The 18,053-nt window shown below is 46.9% G+C and overlaps 1 protein-coding gene across 1 annotated transcript in view; it reads left to right on the top strand.

The window, feature by feature from the left end:
- The window catches only part of MYO1E (myosin IE), a 240,413-nt gene that overhangs the window by 206,260 nt on the left and 16,100 nt on the right, over positions 1-18,053 (top strand). Inside the window, exons 23-26 of the mRNA XM_050796778.1 lie at positions 6,238-6,384; positions 8,257-8,414; positions 11,602-11,694; positions 16,230-16,431. Of these exons, the coding sequence (XP_050652735.1) occupies positions 6,238-6,384; positions 8,257-8,414; positions 11,602-11,694; positions 16,230-16,431 (600 nt within the window). The remainder of the gene's footprint in view (positions 1-6,237; positions 6,385-8,256; positions 8,415-11,601; positions 11,695-16,229; positions 16,432-18,053) is intronic.

Below are 18,053 nucleotides of genomic sequence, written 5' to 3'. Positions count from 1 at the left end.
CCAGTAATCAGAACCAAGTTAGGAAAGCAACCAGAGGGTGATGTGTGTGCAGAATCGAACCCAGAGTGGAAATTAATTCTGGTACCAGACTACTGAATGTGCGTGTGTGTTCTCAAAATACTTCAGTACTGGCATAGAGAAGGATTTTAACAGTTGTCTTGTACTTCAGGAAAAAAGCCGCAACATCTGTATGTGTTTTTCAGTATTTCTGAGATTTGACTAGTTGACTATTGGCTGGAATGATATCAACATATGGCCTCCTAGTTACGATTTATCCAAGTATCCTATAAGCTTGATCTTAGCCCATCTCTAACTCTTATAACTAATGTCAATGCACAGTGGGCCTACATCTCCCTATTCCAACTAACCAACCATTTAGTGGAAGTTATGATACAAGGGAAATGTGAGCATGACTAAATATTTGGTCTGAAGAATTTATTGTTTATTTCTGTAGGTGTGATAATGGTTTTGTGGTTAATTTTATATAAAGAGACGCTATCTTTTAATGATATATACTGAAACATTTGAGGATAAAATGAAGGCTGAGCGCAGCGACCCATGCCTGTAATCCCAGCACTTTGGGAGACCAAGGCAGGAGGATCACTTGACCTCCGGAGGTTTGGGACCCACCTGGGCAACATAGTAAGACCCCATCTCTACAAAAAATGTAAAAATCAGCCAGGAGTGGCGGTACATGCCCGTGGTCCCAGCTACTCGGGAAGCTGAGGTGGGAGGATTGCTTGAGCCCAGTGGGTCAAGACTGCAATGAGTCATGATCACACCACTGCACTCCAGCCTGGGCAACAGAGTGAGACCCTGTCTCAAGTAAAAATAATATCATAGTCTTTACTTTGGTTTAAAATAACCTGGAAGTTATTTTAAAGTGGAAGCGGAGAGAGTGACGTTGTAGATAATTGTGATTATCCATGGATTGGTGCTTGAAATCTGACATGTGGTTCATTCTACTATACTACTTTTTATTTTTTCGAGACAGGGTCTCACTTTGCCACCCAGGCTGGAGTGCAGTGGCACAATCTCGGCTCACTGCAGCCTTGACCTCCAGGTTCAAGCGACCCTCCCACCTCAGTCTTCTAAGTAGCTGAAACTTCAGGCAGGTACCACCACTCCCGGCTAATTTTTGTATTTTTTGTAGAGACAGGGTTTCCCCATGTTACCCAGGCTGGTCTCCAACTCCTGGGCTCACGGGATCTACCCACCTCAGCCTCCCAAAGTGCTGGGATTACAGGCATGAGCCACTGTGCCCGGCCCTACTATCCTGCTTGTTTACAATTTAGAATTTTCTATAATAAAATGTTTTTCTAATCCTCCAGTAGACATTAAATTTTTAGAAGTCTTTATCTTTTCTAAACATACTGATATATGTCTAGTTGAATTACGGTTAACATTTTTTTTGAAGCTTTCATTTACAAGAAAGAATAGGATCACAACAGGTAGAAATAGGGCCAATAGCTCAGAGAGAGATTAAGACTGTAGTTTGTCAAAGGGACTCCAGGATAATTTGATCAGGAAAAATCCTTATTTAAATAAATTTAGGCTGGGTGCGGTGGCTCATACCTGTAATCCCAGCACTTTGGGAGGCCGAGGCGGGCCGATCGCTTGAGGTCAGGAGTTCAAGATCAGCCTGGCCAACATGGCAAAACCCCCTCTCTACTAAAAATACAAAAAAATTAGTTGGGCATGGTGGTGGGCGCCTGTAATCCCAGCTACTTAGGAGGCTGAGGCAGGAGAATCGCTTGAGCCTGGGGGCAGAGGGTGCAGTGAGCTGAGATCACACCACTGCACTCCAGCCTAGGCAACAGAGCGAGACTCTGTCTCAAAAAAAATAAATAAAAATTAAAGTGAAACACTGATGCTTGCATTTCTGGCTTCATTGGAGACTTGGGAAGAGTGTCAGGAGGTCACATACCAACACAGAGTTGAGACACAGGATTTCTGAGGCTTGTGGTGGCTGCTGACAGAAGGCCATGCCTGGGTTTTTGAAGGATCCTCCCAGAGCTGCTGCTTGTTCAACTACTGACCTGGCCCCAGTCTTATTTGAAAAACAAGGAAACTTATTTGAAAAACTCAATTCCACTCATTACCACAGGTGTAATGACCCATGTTCTTGGCTTTGCTATTGTAGGTGTTGAGTTTGGGGCCATGGAAGCTCTTATTTGGGGCTCTCTGATGAGGCTTCTCGTTTTTCTTCTCATTCTGGTAGCTGACCACAAGAAGGATGAGACCAAAAGTTGTGTGGCTGGCTGTCTGGATTAACAGATTTTCCGGTACTTGTCTCCAATGGGAAAAACAACCCGTAAGACGGTGCTTTTTAGACAGAGGCTCTAGCTCCCTGGTCACAACATTCTTGCCCAGAATGTTTCCTTGCCTGAATCCCCTAAACTTTCTGGCAGTAAAAACAGCCCACTTCACTGCCTGTCCTGCTGACCTGAAGCATTACTGGCATCGTGGCTTGCTGGGGCCTGTAAGCACTGGGAACCTGGAAGTTGTCAGCATCATGGGATTGAACACCTACCTGGTGCTGAGCCCTGGTTTTCGAAGGTGGATGAGGCACAGTCACTGCCTCGGGAAGCTCCTCTCATTCTGGAAGGGGGAACAGACAGCTGAGTAAACATGTGCCTTACTACAAGTGTTCCCAGCGTGATTTAAAGGATACTCCTGGGACTCAAAAGAGGAGAGTGGGTCTTTGCACCTGCGGCTCAGGTGAAGCTTCTTTGAGCCGGACACATCACTGCTGAGGCCTGCACCTGCGTCCAGGCTTTCTCAGAGAAATGAAGAAGGTTCTGAAACTGGTGCCCCTGGTTTCTCTGAGTGGTAGAATTCTGGGCAAGGTTTATTTTCTTCTTGATTCGCCTCCATATCTTCCAGTTTACTAAAAGCAGCATATTTCATAAGCAGGAAAGACTTTTGTAAAAGCTTAAATAAAGGCAGGGCTATCCTTGGAAATTGCCTTTTCAGCTTAAAAAAAAAAAAAAAACAAACTCCTTCAGGACTTTCCTTGGTGTTTTGTAACTACATTTCTGTGAAAAGATATATTGGTTAAGAGAGTAAAACAAGATTTTCTAGTGTTGTCAGCAATACAACAGTAAGCCACAAAGACGGAGGAAAAAAAAAACAAGGGCAGATCCAAACCAGAGACTAGGAAGAGGTCTTCCAACACAGGGTACAGCGTCAAACATCTGTAAGGAATTGCAGCATAGGAATAAGTCGGGGTGAAGTCCAAAGATAAGTCTGACTTTTTAGAATAAATAAACACAAAAGCTTTGTTTTCAGGTCCAAGAGCATGGGCTGAGGAGAGCAGAATGAGCTGAGACCCTGGCCTGGGTGAAGGTGGTCTGCCTGGCTCCAATGCCTGCATCACTGAAGGGAGGGGACTTTGGATTTGATGGTTAAAGTCAAAGTGTCCAAACACATCTCTTCTCATTTCTAGATTCATGCTGATAATTGACCTGGAAGTTTTGGCCCGCTTGCTTTTTTCGTTATGATAATAATGAAACTCCTAATAAATCTAAGCACATTAAACCAGTCAAGGTGACTTGTGCTGGGCTCATTTAGCCCTGTTGAATAATCACCATCCTGCCACAGTTCAGTCAGGCAAGCAGGCATGATCAGACATGCCAGAGAGAGCTTTGAGCAAACCACCAAAACAGGGAGGAGTTTCATTCCCCACCCCAGAGGCCAAAAAGTGGAGCTTCTTGTTTCACTCTGGTCTATTGCATGCGCTCTACCTATTGCAGCCTTGTTCTTTCACCTGGGCTAGGGTGCTAGGAGGCTTAGACTTTATTAATTCAAAATGACTTGGAAGAGCTCTTTTGAGCAGCTTTTCATAAGTGCTTTTTGGAGTTTTGGATTGCTGGCTGTCCCTTTAAAGGGAGGGAGGAGGTGCTTGTTCCCAGGCACTGTAGAGCTGGCATGTTGGCCCTGAATTGCCTTTGCATGCACTGTTGACTGATGGAGATGAAAACTGTCTGTTGTTTAAACCACTGGTTGTCAAGGTTTATCCTTGATCCCAGCTATCACAGGAGGGGGCAAGAAGCATGGCTGTGATATGGGGATGTCTGAAAACAAACATCTGGGGTAATGATAATGACCAAGTGCTCCTCCCAAATGGCCATTATTTGGTAAACCAAATAAACCACGGTAAAGTGTTCTGACTTCACATCCAAGGGAAAGTTTGGCTGCTCTTCAGGAAGCTGGCCATGAAAGGGCCAAGCTCCTTTCCCCTGACGCTGGCCTCTTGCTTCCAGTGAACTCCATGCACCGCCCCACCCCACCCCCATGGTTTGTGCATGCTGCCATTCTATGCCTTCCTATTCAATTGTGCTGCAGTTCCTTCAACCTCTTTTTCTCCTGTGGATTACCAAGCTCCTTTCCTGTAGGAGGACTGAAAGTGCATAATTTGAAAAAAAAAAAAAAAAAAAAGAGAATTTAGTTTTTACAGTTCTAGAGACCGGGACGTCCGAGGTCAAGGTGCAGGCAGATCTGGTGTCTGCTGAAGGCCACTGTCTTCTTTATAGATGGCACCTCTTGTTGTGTCCTCACATGTGAGAAGGATAGAAAGGGCAAACCACTCCTGTAAGGTCACTAATCCAATTCGTGAGGACCCCTTCCTTGTAACTTAATCACCTTCTTAAGGCCACACTTCTTAATACTAGCACATTGGTGAATAAGCTTCAACATCAGACCAAGGTAGAGGCTGTGGCTACAGCTACTGGTTCCATCAGCTCCGGGTCACTAGCTCCCTGTCTCAGCCCGGAGAGAAGGTTCCTGACAAGCCTGGGAGAGTCCACCAAGATTCTCTGTCCAAGGGAGCCCTGTGATCCCAACAAGGGCCCAGCCCCTACCTTGACCTGTGAATGGGGCTGAACAGGGATAGCACAGGAGTTTCCTTTTAAATGGGTCAGATTTTACATGGAAGAAGGATCCTGGGTCTCAAAGATTCTCTACAGCTCAGTCCTCTGTGTGGTCCCCTTGCCTCATCATCTGGCTTTGTCACAGCCTGGTAATCCCACTGGTGCAGTGACACCAGGAGCTCCGAGAGCAGCGCAGAGCTCCTGAGCCATGCTGCAGGGCTCTGGGTGTTCAAAGAACCGTGTCTGTGGCGCTTGGAGAGACTAAAATGTGACCATGGTCAATTCACTGAAGCGGGTTTGCCTAATTTGTTTCTAATGCCTGGGAAAATGCTTACAATCCCTGATGAAATCTCATTCTTCAAAGGGTTGTTTTCGGTATTTGGCAGTGGTACTTGGAGATACTCATAAACTTATATATTACAGCCTTTAGGGTGGTGGCCCCATTCACCTGAGTGATACATCTAACAGAGAATGCAAATTCTCAATTACACACGTTGTCGCTTTCTACCAAGCCTAGCCAGGCCTGAAGGTGGAACTTCGTCTCACCCACCTCCCCTGACCACCAGGCATTTCCTCAGCGCTGGGTCTGCCTCAGCGTTTCTCTGCCATCACCCTTTAGCTCCTAACACCTGCTCCCCTCCAGGCATAAATTTCTCCACAATCCCACCCTGTCCAAACATGTGGTTCCTACAAAGGTGTGTTCTCTCCTTGTCTGACAAAATTCATTAGCTTGAAGGTGATGATTTTTGCTTGTTTGCTGTTTGTCCATCTGACCTTTGCATCTCTGAACTTGGACGTGTCTGTACATTCTAGTAGCTCCTGGTGTGCAGTGTCCGCAGAGCACTGTTTGCCAGAAGGTTCTTAATAAGTACCTTGAAGTCCAGGACATTGGCTTCCCTCTTGATAACCGAGCTTATAATTCTTCAAGTTCAAATTTACTACAATAGCTACAACCATATCATAAATTATACTAATACTAACTTGGAACTTAAATGTAGAGTTATCCCTTTTCAGCTGCATTCTATTCATAACGTTCTGGATTTTTATGGTCTTAAAAACACAAGTTGGATTTGAAAATGGATTTTTTAAAAATATGGGCTAAATTGTCCTTAAGTTCCTCATTTTAAAAATCATGTGGAAAAAGTACTTTGATTATCCTTTTGTTGGGCTATAAACTTTCTTTGAAAGCAGATTTCAGCAATCTCATTATGTAATTCCATTGTAGTTGGTTTTTGTTTGAAAGATTATTACTATAGAAAGACTAAAATCTTAGCACTATCTTGCAGGATTTTTAAAATGGAAGAAAAAAAATAGAGTAAACAGAAGCACAGCTTTCACCAAGTGTGTTTGTCCAATCTCTTTACAGTACTATGCAGGATGACATTTTTATTCTCCATGAGCAAGAGTATGACAGTTTGCTTGAATCTGTCTTCAAAACTGAATTCCTAAGCCTCTTAGCAAAGCGTTACGAGGAGAAAACCCAGAAGCAACTACCTCTGAAATTCAGCAATACGTAAGTCCGGATCTGGGACCCAAACTTCTGCGTGTAGCTAAAAAGGGGCCTTGATCGCACCCCTGGGATTCAGGATGGGGCTGGGGGAGGCTTGCGAGGAGGAGAGTGGGGTCTGGCTGGCCCCAGTGGAACCTTAGAGCCTGCAGAAGACAGTCTGGATAGCAGTCACAGACTTGGAAAAGGTTACTTTTGCATTTCTGTGAAATAATGACTTCGTAGACTAGTGTATTTTATCATTTAGACAAAAACCTCCTAAATGAGGCAGACAAAGGCAGATTTTTATGTCTCACCCAAAAATAGGGTTTTTAATTTAGCAGAGCAGACAGGAGTAGAATCAGGCTGGAAGCAGATGAAAGTGACAAAGGTGGGGGCATAAATTCCCCAAACTAATGCATAATAAAACCTATTTATTGGTAGGGCCTCTGGGGGCTTGAGGACTATAGGTGGCCAATGTGTTGTGTAGGTGGCTCACCTTCCCTTCTTTTTTTTTTGAGATGGAGTCTCGTTCTGTTGCCCAGGCTGGACGTCTGCCTCCCATGTTCAAGCAATTCTCCTGCCTCAGCCTCCTGAGTAGCTAGGATTACAGGTGCTCACCACCACATCTGGCTAATTTTTTGTATTTTTAGTAGATATAGGGTTTTACCATGTTGGCCAGGCTGATCTTGAACTCCCAACCTCAAGTCATCCGCCCACGTTGGCCTCCCAAAGTGCTGGTATCACAGGCTTGAGCCACCATGCCCGGCCTCACTTTCATTTCTTTTGGCAACATGACCTAATGGACCAGGTACTGGCATACTGTTGACCCTCTAATCTCAGATTTGCTGAGTAAGAGTTATTTAGCTAGTCTGGACAATATAGTAAGACCACATCTCTACAAAAAGTAAAAAATAAAAAAAAAAAATTAGCCGGGTATGGTGGTGCATGCCTGTAGTCCCAGCTACACAGGAGGCTGAGGTGGGAGGATACTTGAGCCCAGGAGGCAGAGATTGCAGTGAGCTGAGACTGCGCCACTACACGCCAGCCTGGGCAACAGAGCAAGACCCTGTCTAAAACACAGAAAGAAAGTTATTTAACTTTTCTTTTTAAATGTCCCCATCTATAAAATGGGAATATCCTCCATCTTTTCCCAGCTACAAGAATGAGGCCAAGACAAAGCCTTAATATCATGATGAGGGAAACTTATAATAGGCAGCTACTTAAAATTATGATTTTTCCTTCCTATGATATGAGAAAATATAAGTTAAAAGCAGAATAAGGATTGCATAATGCAGGCATATGGGCAATACAGAAGCATTAAAACTGGCTGGGGAGTTTGGGAATTGCAGGTAAATCCTGTCTTCTATTTGGATCTTGGTTGCTAGTGTGTCTTTTTCCATCCCCGGGTGGGATGTCATGGTGCAAGAACAGTACGGGACTAAACAAAGCCAGGTTCTGTGCTAAAGAGTCTTCAAGCTGGCCTGGGTCTGGCATCTGTCAGTCCTCCACAAGCACAGGAGCAGGGACAACAGCTGGAAGCACAATGACAGCACAGTGGTGTGACCTGGAAATTGTCTCTTTCCTCTGTCCCCTCAGCAGGTGCCCCTGAGGCCACCTGACAGAGTGGCACTGGCACATTAGCGAGGTGTACCTCCCTCACCACCTGGTGTCTCATGGTACCGGGCCCCAGATGCTCCTGCTTCTGGCTCATTGTCATGCAGCGACAGTGCCACCCCATGGATGCGGTGCACATCCTCAGGGCCCTGCCCCGGTGTGGATTGTCCGGTCTTGCCTCATGTTTATGCTTTTCCAGCAGCAGAACTCCATGGCAGGATCTCTGAGCACCGTTTTCTCACTGCTTCCTTCAACCTGTTAACCCCAGTGTGCTTTTTGCAGGCTTGAACTGAAGTTGAAAAAGGAGAACTGGGGTCCCTGGAGTGCGGGGGGCTCCCGGCAAGTGCAGTTCCACCAAGGCTTTGGGGACCTGGCTGTCCTCAAGCCCAGTAACAAAGTGCTGCAGGTCAGCATTGGACCTGGACTGCCCAAGAACTCCCGTAAGTGCTCCACGGGCCCTGCAGGCAGAACTGCCGCCGCTCACCCGAGTCTCCTGAGCGAATGCTAAAAATGTGTGCACAGATGTGGGGGCTGAGAATCAGTACACCTGCTGCTTCCTGGGGCTCAGGCTTTCTTCAGAATGGAACATTTCAAACTAAAGCAACAGCAAGGAATATGAGCAGGTTAAAAGTTTCTGAGGGACTTAGTACTTATGTATCAGTATACCTGGCATTACAATATTGTGATTAAAACAAATCAGAGTTCGTTAGCTTCAAATTTCCCCTCCCTTTCCAGTGAGATCTTGTCCACAATACCAACATCATCCTCTATGCCACCTTTAAAGAAATTGACTGGGCCAGGCGCAGTGGCTCACACCTATAATCCTGGCACTTTGGGAGGCCAAGGCCGGACGATCGCTTGAATACAAGAGTTCTAGACCAGCGTGAGTAACATGGTAAAATCCTGTCTCCACACACAAAAATAAAAATACAACAATTAGCCAGGCATGGTGGTGCACGCCTGTAGTCCCAGCCACTTGAGAGGCTGAGGTGGGACGATGGCTTACGCCTGGGAGGTCAGGGCTGCAGTAGCCTGGGTGACAGAGCAAGACCTTGTCTCATTAAGAAAAAGAAGACACTTTGGGAGGCCGAGACGGGCGGATCACGAGGTCAGGAGATCGAGACCATCCTGGCTAACACGGTGAAACCCCGTCTCTACTGAAAAATACAAAAAAACTAGCCAGGCGAGGTGGCGGGCGCCTGTAGTCTCAGCTACTCGGGAGGCTGAGGCAGGAGAATGGCGTAAACCCGGGGGGCGGAGCTTGCAGCCAGCAGAGATCACGCCACTAAGAAATAAAACACCACACACATACACACACACACACACACACACACACACACATACACACACAGACACATGCACTACCTCAAACCCCAGTCTAACTCCTTCCCTGGCCTTTGATTCTTTTTCTATTTATAATTGGTATTTATAACTTATATCTATAGTACACAGCATAGAATAATATATGCTATGTATACTGTGATATTGTTCTAAAATTTGGCCTGTGTGTGTGATCACACACATGAAGATGCCATATGTAAAATAACTGTGTCTAGGCCAGGCACAGTGGCTCATGCCTGTAATCCCAGCACTTTGGGAGGCCGAGGCAGGTGGATCAGCTGAGGTCAGGAGTTTGAGACCAGCCTGACCAACACCCCGTCTCTATGAAATGCAAAAAACTAACAGGGTGTGGTGGCGTATGCCTGTAGTCCCAGCTCCTTGGGAGGCTGAGGCAGGAGAATTGCTTGAACCCAGGAGGCGGAGGTTGCAGTGAGCCAAGGTCACGCCACTGCACTCCAGCCTGGGCAATAAGAGCAAAACTCTACCTCAAAAATTGATTAATTAATTAGCAATTTCTCAAATCCATCTGCAAAGGTACACTTTAACATGTTCTGTAACATATTAATACAATACCAATAATACAATACCAATAAATGCCATCTTTTTTTTTTTTTTTTTTTGAGACGGAGTCTCGCTCTGTCACCCAGGCTGGAGTGCAGTGGCCGGATCTCAGCTCGCTGCAAGCTCCGCCTCCCATTCTCCCGCCTCAGCCTCCCGAGTAGCTGGGACTACAGGCGCCCGCCACCACGCCCGGCTAGTTTTTTGTATTTTTTTACTAGAGACAGGGTTTCACCATGTTAGCCAGGATGGTCTTGATCTCCTGACCTCGTGATCCGCCTGTCTCGGCCTCCCAAAGTACTGGGATTACAGGCGTGAGCCACCGCGCCCGGCCCATCATATTTTTATATGTGTAGAGCCACCACTCAGGAGATGTTGGTGTATGTCTGTGTATCCGTTAGTACTTGCAGAAAACAGCAACTTTTGGGGGGATTTCTGAAGAGACTTTTCAAGAAGAAGATGTGGACAGGGTTTAGGGAACAAAGTAGGGACCCAGGGAAAAGGAACAGCGGGAGATCATTGTTATCTGCAAACCTGAAGCAGCAGAGGGAGGAACGAGGTGAACTGAAGGCTGTATAGGCAGGAAGGAGGCACATGAAGTCCCCCTACCTCCCTCCTGACATTCTAGTCTCCTGCCAGTGCCTCCTGTTGGCCTGGCCTATAGGCCTCACCCCACTGGAAGGCAGAGGCCTGGCTGTCCACAGGACTCAGACCCCAGGGCACGGAGCCGGGCAAAGAAAGGCTGCAAATAACCAGCAGGCGGTGTGTGTGCAGCGGGCCCCAGAGTGGAAACTGCCCAATAGGTGTTGGATTCTACCTTATTTGGGGTGGGGAGAGCGGCCTAGGTACTGGGAGGGAAGCGCCCAACAGGCCACATCCGTTTGCCCCTGGTCCCACGTGGTTGGTTCTCCCAGGCCCCAGAGCTACAGCTCCTCTGCTGTGTCTGCAGTGTGCACCTTGTCACCTCCCACCCTTCTCTATTCTTCAGCTCTTCTCTTTATAAGAAATTCCCTCTGCACCCCTCTTCCAGCTGGTTTAATCCTACCTTCCTTCCTGTTCCACTCGAGACCCTATTTATTGATTTTCTCCCCCACAGAGATGTCTCTGCAGAGATCTCCTCTGGCTCCTCTGGCCCTGCTGTCCAGCCCTGACTGTGACCCACAGTGTGTTCCTTTGGCCCCCGCTTGTTGCTAATTCCTTCATGTCTGTGTCAAGGGTACAAGTCTGCTTCTACTCCTTGTGGTCTCTGTGTTTAGTTCAAGGACCGTAGAACACACACTCTTGCGTGAAAGGCCCTTGACATAGGCACGCGTGCAGTCAGCGCCGGAACGGGCTTCCTGCCAACCCCGGTGACCCACAGCGTTAGTGAACCTGCTCAGCCACTTAGCGTGTAGAACATGAATGCAAATGTTAAAATGTTCCGTCTGTCTCAAAAAGTCTGCAGAAATAGAAACACCTTTGTAAGATGATCAGCCCTTCTTTAAAAGCCACGGTCTAACATTTCAAAACTGTACCTCTATAAACCTATCCTCCAGCCCCTCCCACCCAGTAGCTACCATTACATACTTCCCTCAACTGCCCCTTCTCCGCTGCAACTGTTCTCCTGCAGATCCACCTGAGAACTGGAATCCAAGCTTCTCAAAAATTTTCCATATGCAAAGAACCATGAGGATCCATAAAACCAACCAGTAGCGCTGATTTTAACTTTGTCTTGCTTGTTTATTTCAGGTCCTACCAGAAGGAACACTACCCAAAATAGAGGTTATTCCAGTGGGACTCAAAATGCCAACTACCCAATGAGAGCGGCCCCTCCTCCCCCAGGTAAGCCAGCCATGTACCATAGTCTGGGACCACTAAATCTGGACCCATAACATAAAATATGTTTGGGAAGAAACCCATTAGCAGATCAATGCACACATATTAACCAGGCATGGACCATTTCAGTGCCAGATGTACAACGCAGCAGCTCTGCTGGAGACCTCACAATTCAGAAAAGTAGGAGTCAGTGAGACTGAGCTGCGGCTGAGTTTGCAATCTGGATTTCATTACTTCGAAATATTACTCCCTTAGGAAAGGCTTCTGACAGAGAGAAAGGAGTTCTTGTCCGTGACAACTAGACTGTTGTCAGCTTTTAAGACACAGGATGCTGCTTTACGGAAATAGGCGTTTGTCAGGTCTAACCACACCACCACTACCCAGCTCTGGCCAAATACCACTACAGTAGCCCCGGCTTATCCTCGGAGGATGCATTCCGAGACCCCCACTGGGAGCTTGAAAATGCAGATATTACCAAAACCTATCTATACTTTTCCAGTTTGAGTTTTCCACAAAACCAGCAGAAATTTTTTTCCTTCTTCACAATGTTACAGATAGAAGATTCGTTGTTACTGTAGATCTTAGCAACTTCTGCATAATTTTTTATCCTCAGTAAGTTGAGAACTTTCACCCTTTCACTTAAAGGAAGCGCTTAATGGCTTCTCGTTGGCATATCCAAATTGCCGGCTTCCTGGGGCCGTTATGAATAACAAGACGGCTGCTTAGTGACTGATGACGGGGTAGGGGACACAGCATGGATAGGCTGGGCAAAGGGACGATTCGCATCCTGGCGGGACAGAGCGAGATGGCACATAACCTAAACCTTAGGAATTGTTCATTTCTGGAACTTTCATTTAATATTTCCAGGCCACAGTTGACCATGGGTAACTGAAACAGTGGAAAGCACAGTCATGGATAGGAGGGGAGGGGGCCACTGCACAGTATTTTGTAAGTTACAGCAGCTTAATGACTGAATAGAAGAAATTTGTTTTCTATTTGTCTTCTGAGATGAGGATTCAGGAGGCCTGTTCGAAAAAACAAAGTAATATCTGAGAGCATTACAAAATTGTTATAAAGTTTATGCTTATATTTCATGTTTATCTCTTCTTTTTTGGGGATGGGGTCTCAGTTGCCCAACTGGAGTGCAGTGGCATGATCATAGCTCACTGTAGCCTCAACCTCCCTGGATCAAGCGATCCTCCCACCTCAGCCCATTGAGTAGCTGGGACTACAGGCACGTACCACCATACCTGGCTCATTTTTTTACTCTTTGTAGACATGGAGTCTCACTGTGTTGCCCAGGCTGGTCTTGAACTCCTAGGTTCAAACAGTCCTCCCACCTTGGCCTCCCAAAGTGTTGGGATTAAAAGTGTGAGCCACTGCACCTGGCCTCTCATTTTGAATAATAAAAATAAAACTGACAGATCCATACACTCTAAACCTGAATCTTAGACTTTCTGCCTCTAAAAATCTGTGTAGTGTTTGCAAAACACTTGCAAAAATACATAACATCTTTTAATGTTTTTCCATCACTCACAAAATTCAGTTCATAAAAAACTGCTCCCAGAGTGTTTGGTATTAAGCAGTTTAGGATTCTAAGTCTGATAGGGTCATTTTGAGACTGTATTTGATTCCAGTCTTTCCAGCCAAGAGAATTCTATTTGTACCAATGTCTTAGATAAGGAGTAAAAAGCATTTCTTGAGGCTGGTTGCGGTGGCTCACGCCTGTAATCCCAACACTTTGGGAGACCAAGGCAGGAGACTTGCTTGAGACCAGAAGTTTGAGCCCCGCCTGGGCAACATAGCAAAACCCCATCTCTATAAAAATGTTCTGAAAAATTAGCTGCAGCTGGGCGCAGTGGTTCAAACCTATAATCCCAGCACTTTGAGAGACCGAGGCGAGCGGATCATTTGAGGCCAGGAGATTGAGACCAGCCCGGCCAACATGACAAAACCCTGTCTCTACTAAAAATACAAAAATTAGCCAGGCATGGTGGCGCACACCTGTAATCCCAGCTACTGGGAGGCTGAGGCACAAGAATTGCTTGAACCCAGGAGGTGGAGATTGCAGTGAACTGAGATCACCCCACTGCACTCTAGCCTGGGTGACAGAGCAACACTCTGTCTCAAAAATAAATAAACATAAAAAATAAAAATTAGCTGGACCTAGTGGCACAGGCCTGGAATCCCAGCTACTCAGGAGGCTGAAGTGGCGGGCTGAGGTGGCTATGATTATGCCACTGCATTCCAGCCTGAGTAACAGAGTGAGACCCTGTCTCAAGATTTAGCTGGGCATGGTGGCATGCACCAGTAATTCCAGTTACTCTCAAAGCTGAGGCATGAACATCATTTGAGCCTGGGAGGCAGAGGTTGCTGTGATCTGAGATCGCACTACTGTACTCCAGCCTGGGTGACTGAGTGAGACTCTGTCTCCCCTCCCCATCCAGCACCCCTGCCCCCCACCCCCGGCCAAAAAAAAAGACATTTCTTTAGTCTCTGGAATCTCACCGTTGCATGCTCAAGTATGGACACTGGGGCCCAGCAGTGAGAAACTAATCCTCGTCTCTTTTGGAGTCCCCGTCCTGCCTTGACCCAGCTCTGTCTCCTCCTTTCTTCTTTGAAGAAAATCCAAGCACAGAGGAACTTAAGAGAAGCCCTGTAGTACCATATTACTGCGTGTGCACTGGTTCCAGTGGAGAATTCTGGCCAAGTCCACCTGGAACGCTCACTGGCCTCAGCTAGGTTGGCCAAAGCAGCCTCAGATCCAATCAGGCCACAGAGTTTCCGACCTTGAGCAGCGCTCCCCAACTAAGTGCCAGTTCTTTCATCAATCAAATGAGACAATGGGACCTGGATCCATTCAACCAGTGCTTCTCAAACTGTCTGTGGTGGAAGACCAGGGGTTTTCGAGGGGTTTAAAAAAATGTCCAGTCCCTCACAAACCATACATTTGTATGATATAATAAAAATGAATTAGTAGAAGAAGAATTTTCAAAGCATATAAAATATAAGCCAAAATTTCTTATTATAAGATGCAACTGGCATGAAATAGATCTGTCAAACTGCCATGAACGTTTCTAAATGCTTACTCTTAACTTCTGATCTTATCGTGGACAAGGGGATCTCGAGCAGCATGTGGGGCGGCCCCTGTGGGGACCCCACTTTTATCATGGGCCATGTGACATCCCAAGGGCATGTCACACTTAAGATGCCCCTCTCCTTTCATCGGGACCCTAAGCAGCAAGTGGGGTCCTTCTACCTTCCTCCATCCCAGACCCTGTGGGAGCCCATTCAGCTCTCACTTACTGAGGGAATGGGGCAAGGTGAAGGGCAGCTGTTTGCTCCAAATGTCTAGTTCTGATCTGGTCTGGTGGCCTGTGGGAGGAAATTGCTAGAGACGTGGCTGGATGAGGAGCCACCCTCTTGAAAGCTCCACCCTGAGAAAACCGGGGTTCAAAGTAAGAATTCCAGCTATTATTACTGGGCAGGAAGAACCCTATTTCTGCAATAATAAGGATATAGAGAAAATGCATGTCGGAGCTGGAAGCCACCAAGCAAATTCTGGACCTATCTCGTGGTTCTTTCGTGAAGAACTGAGACTATGAAACATCAGCTCTCTTGCTCATGATCAGTGTAGCTATCAGAGGCAGAGCCGGAACTGAACCCCTGGTCCTTCTCTAAGGGTCATCCCACTGCTACCAAAGAGTTCTCTTCATTTGGTTGGAAGAGGTTTTGGGTGGGGTTCACCACAGTGGGCCTTGAAGAGTCTTGTTCTCTTTCTCCACTCAGCCCAGATCTGTCAGTGGGAGAATGAATAAGGGCCTCTTCATACGTAGCATGGAATGCTAATGCCCGAGTCAGCCAAGATGCATGGTTTGGAGCCTGTCACTCTAACCCATTACTTATTGGCTAATGTGATTTTGACTAGACATCGCTGTTTGGCTGAGAGAGCTTGCTGCATCCGGACTGAGCCAACTGGGTGGCCACTTTTCCCTTGCTTGTGTAGCGCACGCCGTCTGCCTCACACAGCAGGCTCCTGCAGTGGATGCCCAAGACTGACCCCTTGAAAATGGATGTCCAGCTGTTTAAACAGCTGCCTGCCAACCCTCTTGAGTCATAACCTCATAATTTTTCTGAGGCCCAAGAAGGTGTCTCCCAGCCAGCTGTAAGCTTACCTTTCCTTACTGTGGGCTTTGAACCCCAGGAAATCTGGGGATTCTGTTGTCACCAAGCATGTGCTGAGTGTCCGCTGTGTTCCGGGCACATCCTGGGAAGTTGACCATGCATTGTTGGACGCATTAAATACATAAAATTTTATTTGTCAGTTATACCTCAGTAAAGCCTGGGAATGGGGAGAACAGAGAATCCGCTCTAATTCTCACAATGTGTTAGCAGTGATGCCTTCCATTTTTTCACATGGGGAAATTGAGACTCAGAAGTTAAGTAAGCTGCCCTTGTAGTACGTGGAAGAAATGTGGAGAGACTTTTGGCAAAGGATCCAAAAATGTAAGCCTTATGTCCTCCTCTCTTTCTCTCTCTAGGATACCATCAGAACGGAGTCATCAGAAACCAGTTCGTGCCACATCCCGATGCTCCTGGAAGCCAGAGGGCCAGTCAGAAAAGCCTGTACACCTCCATGGCCCGCCCGCCCTTGCCACAGCAGCAGTCTACTGCTTCAGACCGAGTGTCACAGACGCCAGAGAGCCTGGATTTCCTCAAGGTCCCGGACCAGGGAGCTGCAGGGTAAGATTCTCACATCCCGTGGATGAAGCTGGCAAGCTCCACTCCATCATTCAGAACAAGGGTTCAGAGGTTCCTGGGGGCTGTCAGTGCAGGATTCTAAAGTTCAGTTTTCCACCTCAGTGCTGTATTCCGGGAGCCAAGGCTGTGGGGCTGTGGGGCTGTGGGGCTGTGGCTGGTATTTCTAAAGGTACAGCCACATTAATAGCAGACAGCTCATTTCATTCTCCAGAGAAGGCTTAGCTTGGAAACATCAGAAAATGGGTGCCCTTTGGCCCCAGATACAGTTACTCTGCGACCTCTTTGTTTTTTCTTGCATGGTTGAGGAATAAGGGAGCTTTTGATTTGTGTCTGTGCCTGCAGTTGCATAAATACAACAGCTTTAAGAGTCTTCAGCAACATTAAGAATAACATCCCAGTGTTCTATATGATGTTTGTTGAAGAATAAGAGTTTTTGTGGCTTTACAGTGACAGCCTATCTGCCTTTCTAGAATATAAATAAAGAGTGGTGAAGAGAACCCAGGCTTTTTAGCTGGAGGAAGTGAAGATGCCTGAAGCTCTGTGTAGATATTAGAAGAGCTCTCAGTTTTAAAAGGGGGTTAAGACATGTCCTGTGGAGTCACAGGGATGGAACTAGCGCCAGCTGAAAACCAGTTAGTGAACTCAGCCAGGAGGTAGATTTTGGCTCCAGTAAAGGAAGAACGTTGTAGCAACCCAAATATGAGTTGCCCTCGCATGTAAAGAGCATTTTGTCCCTGGGAGCATCCAGGCACCGGCTGGATGGCGATCACCAGGCAGGAGTGTTCAGAGTAGTGTTGTCAAATGTCAGATCAGGTCTCTCTAACACTGGACCTGCTGCTTACCCTCTAGTTTCCTTGTCTAAGCACTAATGTAATGCCATCAAGCTTGCAGGGTTGTCGGGAGGACTAGAAATAATATCCATAAAATCTCTAGCATGGTACTTGGCTGGCAGGAGTCTACTCACATAACGCTAGCTTGAGGGTGGTGATGATGGTGACAGAGTGATGATGATGAGGACCCCCGTCACTTCATGGAGGATGAACTAGAGACTTGTAAGGAATCTTCCAGCTCTGCACGACTCTCCGGAGTGGCTCTGTCTGCTAAAGCCAGTAACGGCCTGCTCCCGCCCACTCTCTCTTCTCTTCCCCTCTCTCAGGCCCACTTCCATTTTCCACTCTCTCCTGTCTCTAGCACCATGGAGAAGTTTCAAATGAGGATCAGGAGGTATGAATGCAAAACAGACCCGTGCAGGAAGAGAAGCAGCATCTCCTTCCTCTGAGGGGGGCAGCCATCCATCCACCTTTTTGTTTGTGGTTGGTTGCTTTGTTTTTTGAGACAGGGTCTCGCTCTGTTGCCCAGGCTGCAGTGCAGTGGCACAATCTTGGCTCACTGCAGCCTCCTCCTCGCAGGTTCAAGTGATTCTCCTGCCTCAGCCTCCTGAGTAGCTGGGATTATAGGTACCCAGCACCACGCCCAACTAATTTTTTTTTCTTTTTTTGATACGGAGTCTCGCTCTGTTGCCAGGCTGGAGTGCAGTGGCATGATCTCGGCTCACTGCAATCTCCGCCTCCCGGGTTCATGCGATTCCCCTGCCTCAGCTTCCC

This window comes from Macaca thibetana, chromosome 7 (genome assembly GCF_024542745.1).
Source record: "Macaca thibetana thibetana isolate TM-01 chromosome 7, ASM2454274v1, whole genome shotgun sequence".
Taxonomy (NCBI): Eukaryota; Metazoa; Chordata; class Mammalia; order Primates; family Cercopithecidae; genus Macaca; species Macaca thibetana.
This window is presented reverse-complemented; position numbering and strand designations above follow the sequence as displayed.